The sequence below is a fragment of the Cherax quadricarinatus genome, chromosome 64 (genome assembly GCF_038502225.1).
Source record: "Cherax quadricarinatus isolate ZL_2023a chromosome 64, ASM3850222v1, whole genome shotgun sequence".
NCBI classification, from domain to species: domain Eukaryota; kingdom Metazoa; phylum Arthropoda; class Malacostraca; order Decapoda; family Parastacidae; genus Cherax; species Cherax quadricarinatus.
The window spans coordinates 3,480,645-3,495,844 of NC_091355.1; the positions used below are offsets into that span (position 1 = coordinate 3,480,645).

The 15,200-nt window shown below is 35.8% G+C and overlaps 1 protein-coding gene and 1 long non-coding RNA gene across 4 annotated transcripts in view; one reads left to right on the forward strand and one right to left on the reverse strand.

Annotated features, from left to right (window-relative positions):
• LOC128700070 (streptococcal hemagglutinin-like) overlaps window positions 1-15,200 on the forward strand; it is a 156,606-nt gene that overhangs the window by 131,067 nt on the left and 10,339 nt on the right. For 2 of the 3 annotated variants that reach the window (XM_070098722.1, XM_053793027.2), the window contains exon 7: window positions 10,829-11,322. In XM_070098722.1, the coding sequence (XP_069954823.1) occupies window positions 10,829-11,322 (494 nt within the window). Of the gene's footprint in view, window positions 1-10,828; window positions 11,323-15,200 lie in introns of those variants that run through there. The other variant, XM_070098723.1, reaches the window with a different exon arrangement.
• The window catches only part of LOC138854599 (uncharacterized), a 95,649-nt gene that overhangs the window by 20,023 nt on the left and 60,426 nt on the right, over window positions 1-15,200 (reverse strand). The gene's annotated exons all lie outside the window — the stretch shown is intronic.

The window sequence follows — 15,200 nt, forward strand, 5'->3', positions numbered from 1 at the left end:
CTAGTACATCGTACGCGTAGGGGTTTTTGACGTACTAGTACACATAAATTCTAGCGGCCTCAAATCTAGTGGGAGAAAGCTGGTAGGCCTTCATATGAAAGAATGGGTCTATGTGGTCAGTGTGCACAGTCTAAAAAAAATACTGCAGCACACAGTGCATAATGAGAAAAAAAAAAAACTTTGACCATTTTTTTTGGAATAAATCAGCGACTTTGCAGTGTATTTTCGTATGGTATTTATTGTTGTATTCTAGTTTTCTTGGTCTCATTTTATAGAATGGAAGACATATTACAGAAATTGAGATGATTTTGACTGGTTTTACAATGAAAGGTGCCTTGAAATTGAGCTCAAAGTAGCAGAAATGTTCGATTTTTACCAAACTTCAAAAGTAAACAAATCATGCCAAGCGTGCAATACACATCAACTGGTGAGTCTAATATTCTTTCACAAGTGCACCAATAATATTTATACCATTTTTTACACTAATGCAGTAGTCTGCATAACAGTAAATCTTATAATTTTTGTGAGAATAAAAATTCAAAGTGGAAAGCAAAAGAATATAAGAGGGGCCTTGAGACGTGACTAATGACTAAAGGAAATGTCATTTTAGTGCCAGGAATGTCTTTCTTGTTTATTCTGGACCCTATTCGGAAATTGGCATCTTTTGAAATTTGTGTGAAATTGGCAAAATTGCTAAATTCTGACCACTGTACTGGATAGTTGAATTTCATAAATGGGTGGTTTCTTGCACCCTTTCGATAGAAAAAATGGAGTTCTAGCGAAATATTCATGTTTTTTGTCGACTAGTACAGGGAAATTGGCCGAAAATGGGGCTCAAAGTGGGCAAAATCGCCGATGCGTAAACATCGCCGAGACCGCTAACTTTGCGAGAGCATAATTCCGTAAGTTTTCTATCAAATTTCAAACTTTTGGTGTCTTTATGATCGGGAAAAGATTCTCTATCTTTTCATAAGAGAAAATAATTTTTTTTTTTTTTTAAATTTGGTCGACCCTGAGAACGAGTTTCGGAGAGGGCCTGTCGACCCTCAAAGGGTTAAAGTTGCAGGCATTGTACTTCCCACCTGCATCTCCCATCCATTCACACTATCACTGTCTTTGCAATGGTGTGCAGATGTAAATACAGATTTAAATCCTGCTTAAATTTATTTGTTTTGTAGAGTATCATTTCTGAAGACAAAAGACAGAGGCTGCACTTGCATCTTGATTGCTCTTTTTTAAGTGTATGCAAAGAATTTTGCTTCTTAATCCTATGAAACCTGCATGAACAATCTATGAAATTGTTGATGGTGCAAGTTTACCACCTTTTTCTTAGTTTTTTTTTTAAATAAAGCATGTGCCTTCTATATTATGGATTAGTTTGCATATAACCTAAAATGAGGGTAAGTTCCTTGGTCTCTTAGATAATAGATTAATATTTAGTGTTCTTGTCTAGCAAATTTAAAAAGTTTTCAAAAAATGTATACTCTCCAAAAATTGCTATTATTTCCTCAATCTATATTAAAGCACTCTTCTGTCATATCCATATCTCGCCTATTGAATTCATGCTTGGGGTTGTACCTCAACTGTCCACCTCAGGCTAATTATCACACAAAGCCCTCAGAACCATTATAAACTCCAGTTTTATGCAATACACAAAGCCTTTAACCCTTAAATGGTCCAAACGTATATATGCGTTTTTTCAACATCTGAAAGTATGTAAAAAAATGTAGATCTTTTTTGTTTTACATTTGAAAACATATAAAAAAAACTTTTATCTACATTTAATTTTTTTGTTATATTTGAAAATATGTAAAAAAAAAAGTAGATCTACTTTTGTAGCACTACGAATTTGAACGTCGATCTGTTTGGACCGTTTAAGGGTTAACCTATTAACCCTTTGACTGTTTGTCATATATATACGTCTTTCACGCCACTGTTTCTGACATACGTATTTATACGCGTAAATTCTAGCGGCTTCAAATCAAGCAGGAGAAAGCTGGTAGGCCCACATGTGAGAGAATGGGTCTGTGTGGTGAGTGTGCACCACATAAAAAAATCCTGCAGCATGCAGTGCATAATGAGAAAAAAAAATGACCGTTTTTTTGGTTGGGTTAAAACGCCAACTTTGAGGTGTATTTTCGTATAGCATTTATCGTTGTATTTTCATTTTCATGGTCTCATGTGATAAAATGGAAAACATATTACAGAAATAGAGATGATTTTTATTACTTAACAATGAAAACTACCTTGAAATTGAGCTCAAAGTAGCGGAAATGTTCGATTTTTACCAATGTTCAGGAGTAAGCAAATTACACCACACGTCCAATACACGTCAACTGGGGAGTCTAATATTCTTTCACTAGTACACTGATATTATTTATACCATTTTTACAATAATGCAGTAGTCTGCATGACAGTAAATTTTGTATTTTTTGTTATGAATAAAAAATCAAAATAGAAAGCAATAGTAATATAAGAGGGGCCTGGAGATGGGACTAATGAACAGAGGATATGTTATTTTAGTGCTAAGAATATCTACATTGTTTATTCTGGACCCTATTTTGAAATTGGCATCTTTTTTAATTTGCGTGAAATTGGCCAAATTGCCAATTTCTGACCACTTTACTGGATAGTTCAAATCGGTAAATGGGTGGTTTCTTGTACTCAACTGATAGAAAAAATGGAGTTCTAAAGAAATAGCTATGAGTTTGGTCAACTGGAACAACGGAATTGGCCAAAAACAGGGCTCAAAGTTGACGAAATTGCCGATGCATATATGTCGCCGAGACCACTAACTTCGCGGGAGCGTAATTCCTTGAGTTTTCAACCAAATTTCATTCTTTTGGTGTTATTACCATCAGGAAAAGATTATCTATCATTTCATAAGAAAAAATAATATTTTTTTTTTTTTCCAAAATTTATCGACATAGCACAGTTTCAGAAAGGGGCCTGCGACAGTCAAAGGGTTAAATCTAAATGCTATACTTCCTGCAATTCACTTCACATCTTCAACACACTACGTTATAGTACTGATGTTAATCTAAGATACCTAGAAAACTATAACAAAATACAGGCATCACTCTTGAAACTTGGTATTCCTTTCTGCAATTAATGTGGCTCCCCAAGAAATTTTCTGATGTAATTCCACATTCTTTTATTTTTAATGTCGTTGTATCTCCAACTATTATTGCATTATTAAATTCTTTTTATTTTTAATTTTCTTGGTCAATTTTCGTTTTGGTATTAATTCTTAATGTCTTTCACTAAATGCTATCTCTTCACAAAATGTTATATTACTGTACAGTATTATGTAGTTTTATTTTCTAGTGTGTTCTACATTTATGTATACACTGTCCAGTATATTTATTTTTATACAGTTAGGTTTGATACTAGCTTTAGACTGCCCAGACTGCTATACATAACTGTGCTCTTCCTTGTAAGATGCACTGTATACTATTAACCATTGATTGTAACTAATGTATCTTTCTGGGGAAAGAGTAATTGGGTACAGTGTACCCAATTACAAGGTCTATAGGCATGCAGATGATGCACGGACGAAGCCAGTCAGTGTGGTACAGTAATAAATATAAGGCAGGTTTTGGCGGTTTACCTTTGCTTCCTATCAGCTCAGCTAGGTGTCGGACAAGGGTAGTGTTCAACATGGTATGCCTGTAGTAATTGTATTTTATTGTTTGTTGTTGGGAGGGGGCAGGCAGAGTGGAGAAATGAAATTACTATCCAGTACTTAATCTTGGGACTTTAAATTTAAAGTCTGTATAAACCATGTTACTGTGCATTAAAGTGTGCTTCTGAATTTAGCAAGTATTAATCCTTGCCTCTAATCAGGGGCATTGTGACTTTGGTTTGATCCTGTATAATTCCTCTTTGTTCATATTATTGCTTTTACATTTGTGCAACATTTCAATTTGCATGCACTATGCATTCTGCATGATCTTATTATTGTCACTCTCTTCTCATTGTATCCATCTTATCTTTAAACTTTTCTTGCTAGACATAGTTTGATTTCTAGCATAACATTAAATTTTTATATAATTATTTTTACCTTTTATTGACTTCCTTATGCCTTTAATTTTCATAATTTAATGAAGGTCATTTTTTTATCTTATTTTTCTAATTTAATATAAAATATTTTTTTTCAGTATTCAGGCTGGTTTTAACCCTTTCACTATCCTAACCCCTGAAATTGTGTGCAGTATCCACATTTAAAAAAAAAATTCTTCTGAAATGGTAGAGAATTTTTTTCTGGGGGTAATGTCACCAAGAGGTCTGGTCACAGACTGGGCTGCGGGGGCGTTGACCCCTGGAACTCTCTCCAGGTAAACCAAAAATATAAGATTTAGTGGAAAACATGGAATTTCACAGATGTAAGGTTAGCAGTCTGGGTGCAATTTATGCATCAGCGATTTCTGCTAACTTCAAGTCCTATTTTAAGCCGGTTCCATTGCTCAGTTTGACCAAATTCTTAGCTGTTTTGCTAGTGTGCTTTCTGTTCTATTGATGGAGCACAAGAAACAACCCATTCAACTATCAAAACTATTCTGTAATTGGTAATTTGGCCAGTTTTATGCAAATTTAAAAAAATTCCAGTTTAAAAACAGTTCAAAATAACCACAAGACATTCCAGGCACTAAAACAACATTTCCTCTGTTCATTAATCACATCCTCAGGCCTCTCCTGTATTACAAATTGCCTTCCATTTTTGAATTCATCATTATCACAAAGATTTATCCTACTTCTCGGATAATAAACATAACCAGGAATGGTTGTGGTTTATGGTATCCCACTAATTAACCCTTAAATGGTCCGAACGTATATATACGTTTTTTCAACATCTGAAAGTATGTAAAAAAATGTAGTTCTTCTTTTTTGTTTTACATTTGAAAACGTGTAAAAAAAAAACTTATCTACATTTTTTTTTTTTATATTTGAAAATATGTAAAAAAAGTAGATCTACTTTTGTAGCAATACGAATTTGAACGTCGATCTCTTTGGACCGTTTAAGGGTTAAATTAAATATAGTGATGAGGGTATCAAATGATTTAGATAAAGAAAAATTGGATATCAAATTGGGGAGGAGGAGTATGGAAGAAGTGAATGTTTTCAGATACTTGGGAGTTGACATGTCGGCGGATGGATTTATGAAGGATGAGGTTAATCATAGAATTGATGAGGGAAAAAAGGTGAGTGGTGCGTTTAAGTATATGTGGAGTCAAAAAACATTATCTATGGAGGCAAAGAAGGGAATGTATGAAAGTATAGTAGTACCAACACTCTTATATGGGTGTGAAGCTTGGGTTGTGAATGCAGCAGCGAGGAGGCGGTTGGAGGCAGTGGAGATGTCCTGACTAAGGGCAATGTCTGGTGTAAATATTATGCAGAAAATTCGGAGTGTGGAAATTAGGAGATGGTGTGGAGTTAATAAAAGTATTAGTCAGAGGGCTTAAGAGGGGTTGCTGAAGTGGTTTGGTCATTTAGAGAGAATGGATCAAAGTAGAATGACATGAAAAGCATTTAAATCTGTAGGAGAAGGAAGGCGGGGTAGGGGTCATCCTCGAAAAGGTTGGAAGGAAGGGGTAAGGGAGGTTTTGTGGGCGAGGGGCTTGGACTTCCAGCAGGCGTGCATGAGCGTGTTTGATAGGAGTGAATGGAGACGAATGGTATTTGGGACCTGACGATCTGTTGGAGTGTGAGCAGGGTAATATTTAGTGAAGGGATTCAGGGAAACCGGTTATTTTTATATAGCCGAACTTGAGCCCTGGAAATGGGAAGTACAATGCCTGCACTCTAAAGGAGGGGTTTCAGGATATTAGCAGTTTTGAGGGATATGTTGTGTATCTTTATACGTATATGCTTCTAAACTGTTGTGTTATGAGCACCTCTGCAAAAACAGTGATTGTGTGAGTGAGGTGAAAGTGTTGAATGATGAAAGTTTTTTCTTTTTGGGGATTTTCTTTCTTTTTGGGTCACCCTGCCTCGGTGGGAGACGGCCGACTTGTTGAAAAAAAAAAAATAGTAAAAACCCATAAAACAGACAGGAGAGTGTAAGGAGGCTTTACCTGTCCTCAGGAATATTGGCAAAAATCGAATACCTCTGTTAATTTAAGGCTGATTTCAAGCTACTTCCATTCCTGGAACCAACTAAAATCATCTTTAGTACATCTTCCATTTTATCAGGTGATACCAAGAAACGGCCAATAAAACTATAAAAGCCATCCTATAAAACGCCTCATTAGTTATTTTTAACCAAACACAAGATCAGTTTTGCTTTTTGCATCATGCAATACATGACGCTGAATTTTTTTTATACTGTGCACACTTGCTGCACAGACCCTTTCTCTTGTATCTATGCCAAAATTTACTGCTCACAGCTTATCTGAGTGTGCTGAGCTCATAATGTGGATCTATGTGAGGGACCCTGGCATCAGTAATGCCAGGGTTAATGGAAAATAATGAATATAGAACATGTATGTTCTTCATATGTTGAAAAAAATAAGAAAAGCTTAATTTCATACATTTTGGTTGTACAACAATTGATAATTTTGAGAGCAAACCTGAAAATTAACTGCAATGTGAAAGGACTGATGTCCCGTAACTCGATTGCTAGTGTACTTGGCTCACACACTGAGATCCAGAGTTCGAGTGCCCGGTATGGCTGGAAAACATTAGGATGAGTTTCCATACGACACCTATCCATGTTCACCCATCAGTATAAAATGGTTAACTGGGTGTTACTCAACTGGTGTGGGTTGCATCCTGGGGCAAAACTGACCTACTTTGCCCAAAATGCTCTGCATAACAAGCAGCTTTCTATATAGTATGTCATTAATGTCAGCTAGGCCTGTATGCTTTGTACATGTACTTACAGAAATAAGATTATTATTATTATTATTAGTAGTAGTGTTATTAAATACTGTACCTTAACAGGTAATGAAGAATTAAACAAATTTCTTTGTAAAATGTCCTTTTGTATTAAATTTAATGGTTCCTCTCTGATTTTACTTCAAAACATTCTGTTTCTTGCTTTTTCATATTATAAAATATGAAACATAGTATCAGCATGCTTCTGGTAAGACTGAGTTGAGTATTGTTGAAAGTTTTTTTTTTGTCACCCTGCCTTGGTAGGAAACGGCTGATATGTTAAAAAAAAAAGATATTTTGAATAGGTATGTAGTTGCATCTCATTTAATGAGCTGTCTTGAAATACATTACAGATTAATTATGATTTACATATATTTTATGTGAATACCTATTTGTAGTCACAGACTTGGTTAAATTACTGGAACTAGCTTGAAATAGGGCTCAGAGCAGCAGAAATATTATTTTTTTAACAATTTTCCTGAAGAAGGGTAAGACGCCCCCCCATCCTCCCCAGCCAGGTCTATTTCATGCAGTTTTACTAAGTCTGCTTCAATTATTGGGATAACTTAGACCATGAGCAATCATTTCTGGTTATATTGTATTTTATTATCCAAGAAATAGGGTAAAACTTAGATTTTTTGTGTAATTCATTCAAAATGGAGGGCAAGAGTAATATAAGAAAAGCCTGGAGGCATGATTAATTAACAAAGAATGTTGCTTTAGTTGCTGGAATACATACAATATTTATTTTGGACTGTTTTCAAATTGGAAGTTGTTGAATTTTTTGTAAAACTGACTAAATTACTGCATTCTATGCACTGTAAAGGGTAGTTCTGATAGTTGAATGGGCGATTCTTGTGCTCGGTTAATAGAACAGAAGGCAAGCTAGTGAAATACTAAGAATTTGAATTGAGCAGTGGAATTGGCTTAAAATAGAACTTAAGATGAGTAAAATTGTTGCTGAGTAAATTGTGCCCAGACTGCTAACTTTTCACCTGCATAATTGCACAAATTTGCCATCTAACTGAATGAGTTTTGGTGTCATTACCCTCAGAAAAAAAAATTACCACTTAGAAGAATTTTTTAAATACCAGCATTGTTGGCACTTTTAATTTTGGAGCCCTGACAGTGAAATGGGGTTAAATATATTGAATATGTTCTAAAGGACCAGGTGATATGCTTATCTATAGATAGTTCTAAGGATTGTCTTTCCCTTATTTTTGAAGAATGTAAGAATAATAATAATAATAATAATAATAGTGTAATTACAATTAGCCAGACTTGAGCCCTGGAAATGGGAAGTACAATGCCTGCACTTTAACCCTTTCAGGGTCAAAAGGGCCTCTACCAAACTTGTTCTCAGGGTTGAAAATTTTTCGGGAAAAAAAAAAATTTCTTATGGAATGATAGAGAATCTTTTCCCGATCATAATGACACCAAAAGTATAAAATTTGATGGAAAACTTACGGAATTATGCTCTCACGAGGTTAGCGGTCTCAATGATGTTTACGCATCGGCGATTTCGCCCACTTTGAGCCCTATTTTTGGCCAATTCCAGTGTACTAGTCGACAAAAATCATAACTATTTCACTAGAACTCCATTTTTTCTATTAAATGAGTACAAGAAACCACCCATTTACTGATTTCAACTACCCAATAAAGTGGTCAGAAATTGGCAATTTTGCCAGTTTCTCTCTCATTTCAAAAGATGCCAATTTCCAAATAGGGTCCAGAATAAACAAGACAGACATTCCTGGCACTAAAATAACATTTTCTCTGTGCATTAGTCACGTCCCCAGGCCCCTCTTACATTTCTTTTGCTTCCCACTTTGAAATTTTATTCTCACAAAAAATAGAAGATTTACTGTTATGCAGACTACTGCATTAGTGTAGAAATGGTATAAATAATATCAGTGCACTTGAGAAAGAATATCAGACTTGCCAGTTGACGTGTATTGGACGCGTGGCATGATTTGTATAATTTTGAACTTTGGCAAAAATCGAACATTTCTGCTACTTTGAGCTCAATATCAAGGTACTTTTCATTGTGAAACCAATTAAAATCATTTCAATTTCTGTAATATGTCTTCCATTCTATAAAATGAGACCAGGAAAACTAGTATACAACCATAAATACCATACGAAAATACACTGCAGAGTCGCTGTTTTAAACCAAAAACATGGTCAAAGTTTTTTTTTTTTTCTCATTATGCACTGTGTTCTGCAGGATTTTTTTTTATACTGTGCACACTGACCACATAGACCCATTCTTTCATATGTAGGCCTACCAGCTTTCTCTCAAAAAAAAAATTAGTGCCAAACCCATAAGGGACATACTGCAGAGGGATGTGCAAGTGTGAAATAAGTGAGTGAGAGAGTAAGGGGTGTGTGGGTAGGGGTTAGTGCAAGAGTAAAATTTAAATGAAAGCAAGTATAATAGATTAGTCTTCATTAAAAGGTAGAGAGTTGGCATCCATGGTAGGGGAACCTTGCATTGTTATGCTTGAATTATGTCAGTATAACATTTTTATGTGGGTGTAAACCATGGGTTGTGAATGCCGCAGCGACAAAGAGGCTGGAGGCAGTGGAGATGTCGTGTCTAAAGGCAGTGTGTGGTGTAAATATTATTCAGAGAATTTGTAGTGTGGAAATTAGGAAGTGCAGAGTTATTAAAAGTATTATTCAGAGGGCTGAAGAAAGGTTATTGAGGTGGTTTTGTCATTTAGAGAGGATGGAGCAAAATAGGTTTACTTAGAGGGTGTATAAATCTGTAGTGGAGGGGTAGGGGTCGTCCTAGGAAAGGAGGGAGCTAGGGGTTAAAGAGGTTTTGTGTGCAAGAGGTCTGGATATGCAGCAGGCCTGTGTGAGCACATTAGATAGGAGTGAATGGAGATGAATAATTTTTGGGACCTGACGAGCTGTTGGAGTGTGAGCAGGGTAATATTTTGTGAAGGGATTAAGGGAAACTGGTTAGCCAGACTTGAGTCCTGGAGGTGGGAAGTACAGTGCCTTCACTTTAAAGGAGGGGTTCGGGATATTGGCTGTTCGTAGTGACATCTAAACTGTCATAGTCAGGCGCCTCTGCCAATTTCAAAATAGGGTCCAGAATAAACAATGCAGACATTCTTGGCACTAAAATAACATACCCTCTGTTCATTAGTCATGTCTCCAGGCCCCTCTTATATTACTCTTGCTTTCTATTTTGATTTTTTAGTCACACAAAAAAATAGAAGATTTACTGTTATGCAGGTTACTGCATTATTGTAAAAATTTTATAAATAATATCAGTGCACTAGTGAAAGAATATTAGACTCCCCAGTTGACGTGTATTGAACGTGTGGTGTGATTTGCTTGCTTGAACATTGGTAAAAATTGAACGTTTCCGCTACTTTGAGCTCAATTTCAAGGTCGTTTTCATCGTGAAACTAATCAAAATAATCTCTATTTCTTTAATATATTTTCCATTCTGTCAAATGAGACCAAGAAAACGAGAATACAACCATAAATACTATAGGAAAATACGTACACCTCAAAGTTGGCGTTTTAATCCAAAAATACGGTCGGAGTTTTTTTTCTCTCATTATGTACTGCATGCTGCAGGATTTTTTTTTATACAGTTCACACTGACCCATTCTCTCACACATGGGCTTACCAGCTTTCTCCTGCTTGATTTGAAGCTGCTAGAATTATTGAGTATAGTACATATGTCCGAAACACTGGCTCGTAAGACGTATATAAATGGACAAAAGTCAAAGGGTTAGGGAATGTAACTTGTGCACTTTTGTAGCTATGACTAGACTGTTTACTAATTTGCTATTTTTTTGTTTTACTTAAACAATGCAAATGAAGTAGATTGCATCTTAAAAAGAATGGTATTTTTATAAAAGTGTTTCGGATAAAATTTATCAATTTATCCTTGTCCATTATTTACCTATATTTATTCTTGCAGGCCATCATCTCGGAGCAGTCGAACTTCCTGCAAAACTTCTACACGTAGTAGGGAAAGGCAAAGTTCTGCAGAGTCCATTGGCACAACGCGAGACACTACTCCAACACGCCGTACTCCTAGACAAAACAACCGTGTTACAAATAAGGAAAAGTCACCAGAACCATATAGAGAAAGAGGACAAATGGGTCAGTTAGTGAAACCTCAAACCATTCGTGATAATAAAGACAGAGGGGTAAAAGACCCAGTTAGAGAAAAAGATGGAGCAAGGGAAAAAGAATTAGAAAGAAAAGAACTTGTGAAAGATAAAGATGCTCAATTAAAAGATAAAAGAACTCCAAGTGTAATTAAGGAGAACAAAATAATGCCCAAGGACAAAAGTCCACAGTCCAAGGACAAAGACAAGAGCCCAATACAAGGCACCAAAACAAGAAAAGACAGTGAACAGTCAGAGCCAGATGCCAGTAATCGAAGAAAAACCAGAAGTACAGCAACAGGTATTTCTTGTGTTTGTATATACCAGTAGTATCATGTTTTACAACTGCTTCAGCAGTCCACACCTTATATTTCTGTTAACAAATGTAGCTCATTCACTTAGAGGGCAAATAGGAGAAAAGGAGTGAACCTCTAAAAGAAATTACTCCAAGGTAAGAAGTGGGACTTTTCATTTTAGGTGTGATGATGTATAGTGTTCAGAGTGACCATTGTACTAAACCTCATTATTGTAAAGTTTACTGCAGTTTTTTGTTTGGTATTTAGTGTATCATGTGGCAAGTTTTGTAATGCTTACTCAGTGAAAAGAAAATTTAGCAGTTTGTATGAGGCTTAGTATTTTTAAGGTGTATGATGGTTAATGTGGTTTTAAGAGTTCATAAACAATATGTTCACCAGTGTTGCAAGTCTTGACAATAATGATATATTTTTTCATAGTTTTGTGTACGTTTCTTTTTGCCTTTACTTAATGCTTTAATTAGAATGTTGTATATGGCTTCATGTTAAACATGTGAATATAGTTTAACTGTTACTTCATGTATATAAAAATTTCTAGCCTTGACGTAGGTTGCTGACTGGTTTCAGTATGAATATTTGTTTGTATATGCATTCTTGCTCATGGGAAAGGAATAATGGAACAATTAAAATTCTTTTACGGAGTCATCTTACCTATTCTTCACTTACAAGGCTGCAGTAGGTTATTTGAATTTTTTACATCTTTATTCATGTCTGCATGTTGTGGTACACTACCTTCAAAACTTTCATAATTTTATTCTTAACACATTTGCAGTCAGGACATTCTAAGAATTTTGCATTTCATCAGCTTCATTTTACAATCTTTATAGATAGTTATATAAATGTTTATCATATTTATTTAGTTTAATAATTAAACAGTATTTTAAATATCATTGAAATATTTATGCACATGTAGTTTTTTTTTTTTTTACACAGGAACTTTATTATAACAGAAGAGTGCAGTCATATGTATTGCATGTGTTTATTACTTATCATTAACTCTTCATCACTTTCTCTCCCTTTCTTGGTCACCTCTTTCTTTCCGACGTATTCCTCTGTATCTTCCTTATCCTCTTCCTCCTTCACCTCTTTCTCTTCTTCCTTTCATCCTTTTGCCTTCATCATTTACACCACATTCTTTGCAACACATTTCTACTTGTACTATTTTAACCTTCATCCTTTTCTTTCTTTTGTTTCTTCTTCACCATCAACCTTTCTCTCCTTTACAACCATTTCTTCCTCCTCCCTCTTTTCTTATTCTTCCCAACTCTTTTTTTCACCACATGAATCACCACTATATCTTCTGCCTTCACCACCACCACATCTATCACCACTATCTCCTTTGACTTCACCACTACCCTCACCTTCATGTCCTCTCATCTCAATTCCTTACCTCTCATACCTGACTTCTTGTATCGTCCATACTCCTGTCCACCATTACTTCCTTCTTGTCTCTTCATTTTTCATTTTCATACTCTTCCCCATTCTGCCCCCCCCCTTTTTTTTCAGTTTACTATTGTAACCTTTTTGTTTGTCTCCCCTTTGTCTCTTTCCTCCCCAACTTTCCTTATTTCTTCCTTTCCACATCCTTCTCTTCCCCTAGTTCATCCACATTTTTTCTTTCTCATACCTCCCCCCTCTTTCTTTTTTCTTATTTCCATCATCTTTTCACTCACCATTTTTCCCCTCGCTTCCTTCCATTTATGGAGGAAAATTTCTTGTATAGTGAATATAGAATCACTAACGTGTATAAAATACTGACGAGCTGTAAAATAAAGACACAAAGGCAGTGTTCATTCTGCCTTTGTGTGTTTTGCAACCCTAAGTGATTTATTGAAGATGTAACATTCGTCATTTCTCGGATAAATTTTTCCAAATTTGACTAATAAATGGTGTAATCATATTACTGCAAACAGATAGGTTATCACATTGAAATTGTAAATGAAATGAAGTAAGTTTTCTTTTAATGTGAAAGTAGGGAAGATATATGATAATTTAATAAAAGCTTAAATTTAAAAAAGATTGGTGGTTATAACTATAGGAAGAGCTGCACGAGTGGGTCAGATACACTATCAGCAGAGATGTTAAACTGGTGTCAACATAGATATAGATTGCCTGCTTATACAAGGGCTACAGATTGCCTGTTTATACATGGGCTACAGATTGCCTGCTTATACAAGGGCTACAGATTGCCTGCTTATACAAGGGCTACAGATTGCCTGCTTATACAAGGGCTACAGATTGCCTGCTTATACAAGGGCTATAGATTGCCTGCTTATACAAGGGCTACAGATTGCCTGCTTATACAAGGGCTACAGATTGCCTGCTTATACAAGGGCTACAGATTGCCTGCTTATACAAGGGCTACAGATTGCCTGCTTATACAAGGGCTACAGATTGCCTGCTTATACAAAGGCTACAGATTGCCTGCTTATACAAGGGCTACAGATTGCCTGCTTATACAAGGGCTACAGATTGCCTGCTTATACAAGGGCTACAGATTGCCTGCTTATACAAGGAAATAAGGAGCAGTGTAGGAACTTTGTAATAAGTTGATAAATATTAAACCACTCAGTGAGGTGCTACCATCCTGTTATACAAGTGTGAAATATATGCCTTTTACATATTTTGCACAGTGGCAGGATTGTTTTGTCTTACAAACACCAGAGTCAATAGTAAATCTTACAAACTTCTATTTACATTTGATTTACACTTTGGTTTCCTGTATTAATACAGTAATTCTTATTCATGTAATATTTTCTTTCCAAAATACTGTAGACAGCCTGGTCCATTCTAGGTAGTAGGTTGGTAGACAACTGCCCAGAGAGGTACTACCATCCTGCCAAGCGAGTGTAAGACTAAAGCCTGTAATTGTTTTACATAATGGCAGGATTGCTGGTGTCTCTTTTCTGTCTCATAAACATGCAAGATTTCAGGTATGTCTTGCTACCTCTACTTACACTTAGGTCACACTACACATGCATGTACAAGCATATATATATATACACACCCTTCTGGGTTTTCTTCTATTTTCTTGTTAGTTCTTGTTGTTTATTTCCTCTTATCTCCATGGGAAGTGGAACAGAATTCTTCCTCCTTAAGCCATGCATGTCATAAGAGGCAACTAAAATGCTGGGAGCAAGGCGCTAGTAACCCCTTTTCCTGTATATATTACTAATTGATAGAGGAGCAATGTGGCAGATGTTGCAAGTATATGGAATAGGTGGTAAGTTATTAAATGCTGTAAAGAGTTTTTATGAGGATAGTGAGGCTCAGGTTAGGGTGTGTAGAAGAGAGGGAGACTACTTCCCGGTAAAAGTAGGTCTTGACAGGGATGTGTAATGTCACCATGGTTGTTTAATATATTTATAGATGGGGTTGTAAAGGAAGTAAATGCTAGGGTGTTCGGGAGAGGGGTGGGACTAAATTATGGGGAATCAAATTCAAAATGGGAATTGACAGTTACTTTTTGCTGATGATACTGTGCTTATGGGAGATTCTAAAGAAAAATTGCAAAGGTTAGTGGATGAGTTTGGGAATGTGTATAAAGGTAGAAAGTTGAAAGTGAACATAGAAAAGAGTAAGGTGATGAGGGTGTCAAATGATTTAGATAAAGAAAAATTGGATATCAAATTGGGGAGGAGGAGTATGGAAGAAGTGAATGTTTTCAGATACTTGGGAGTTGACGTGTCGGGGGATGGATTTGTGAAGGATGAGGTTAATCATAGCATTGATGAGGGAAAAAAGGTAAGTGGTGCGTTGAGGTATATGTGGAGTCAAAAAACGTTATCTATGGAGGCAAAGAAGGGAATGTATGAAATTATAGTAGTACCAACACTCTTATATGGGTGTGAAGCTTGGGTGGTAA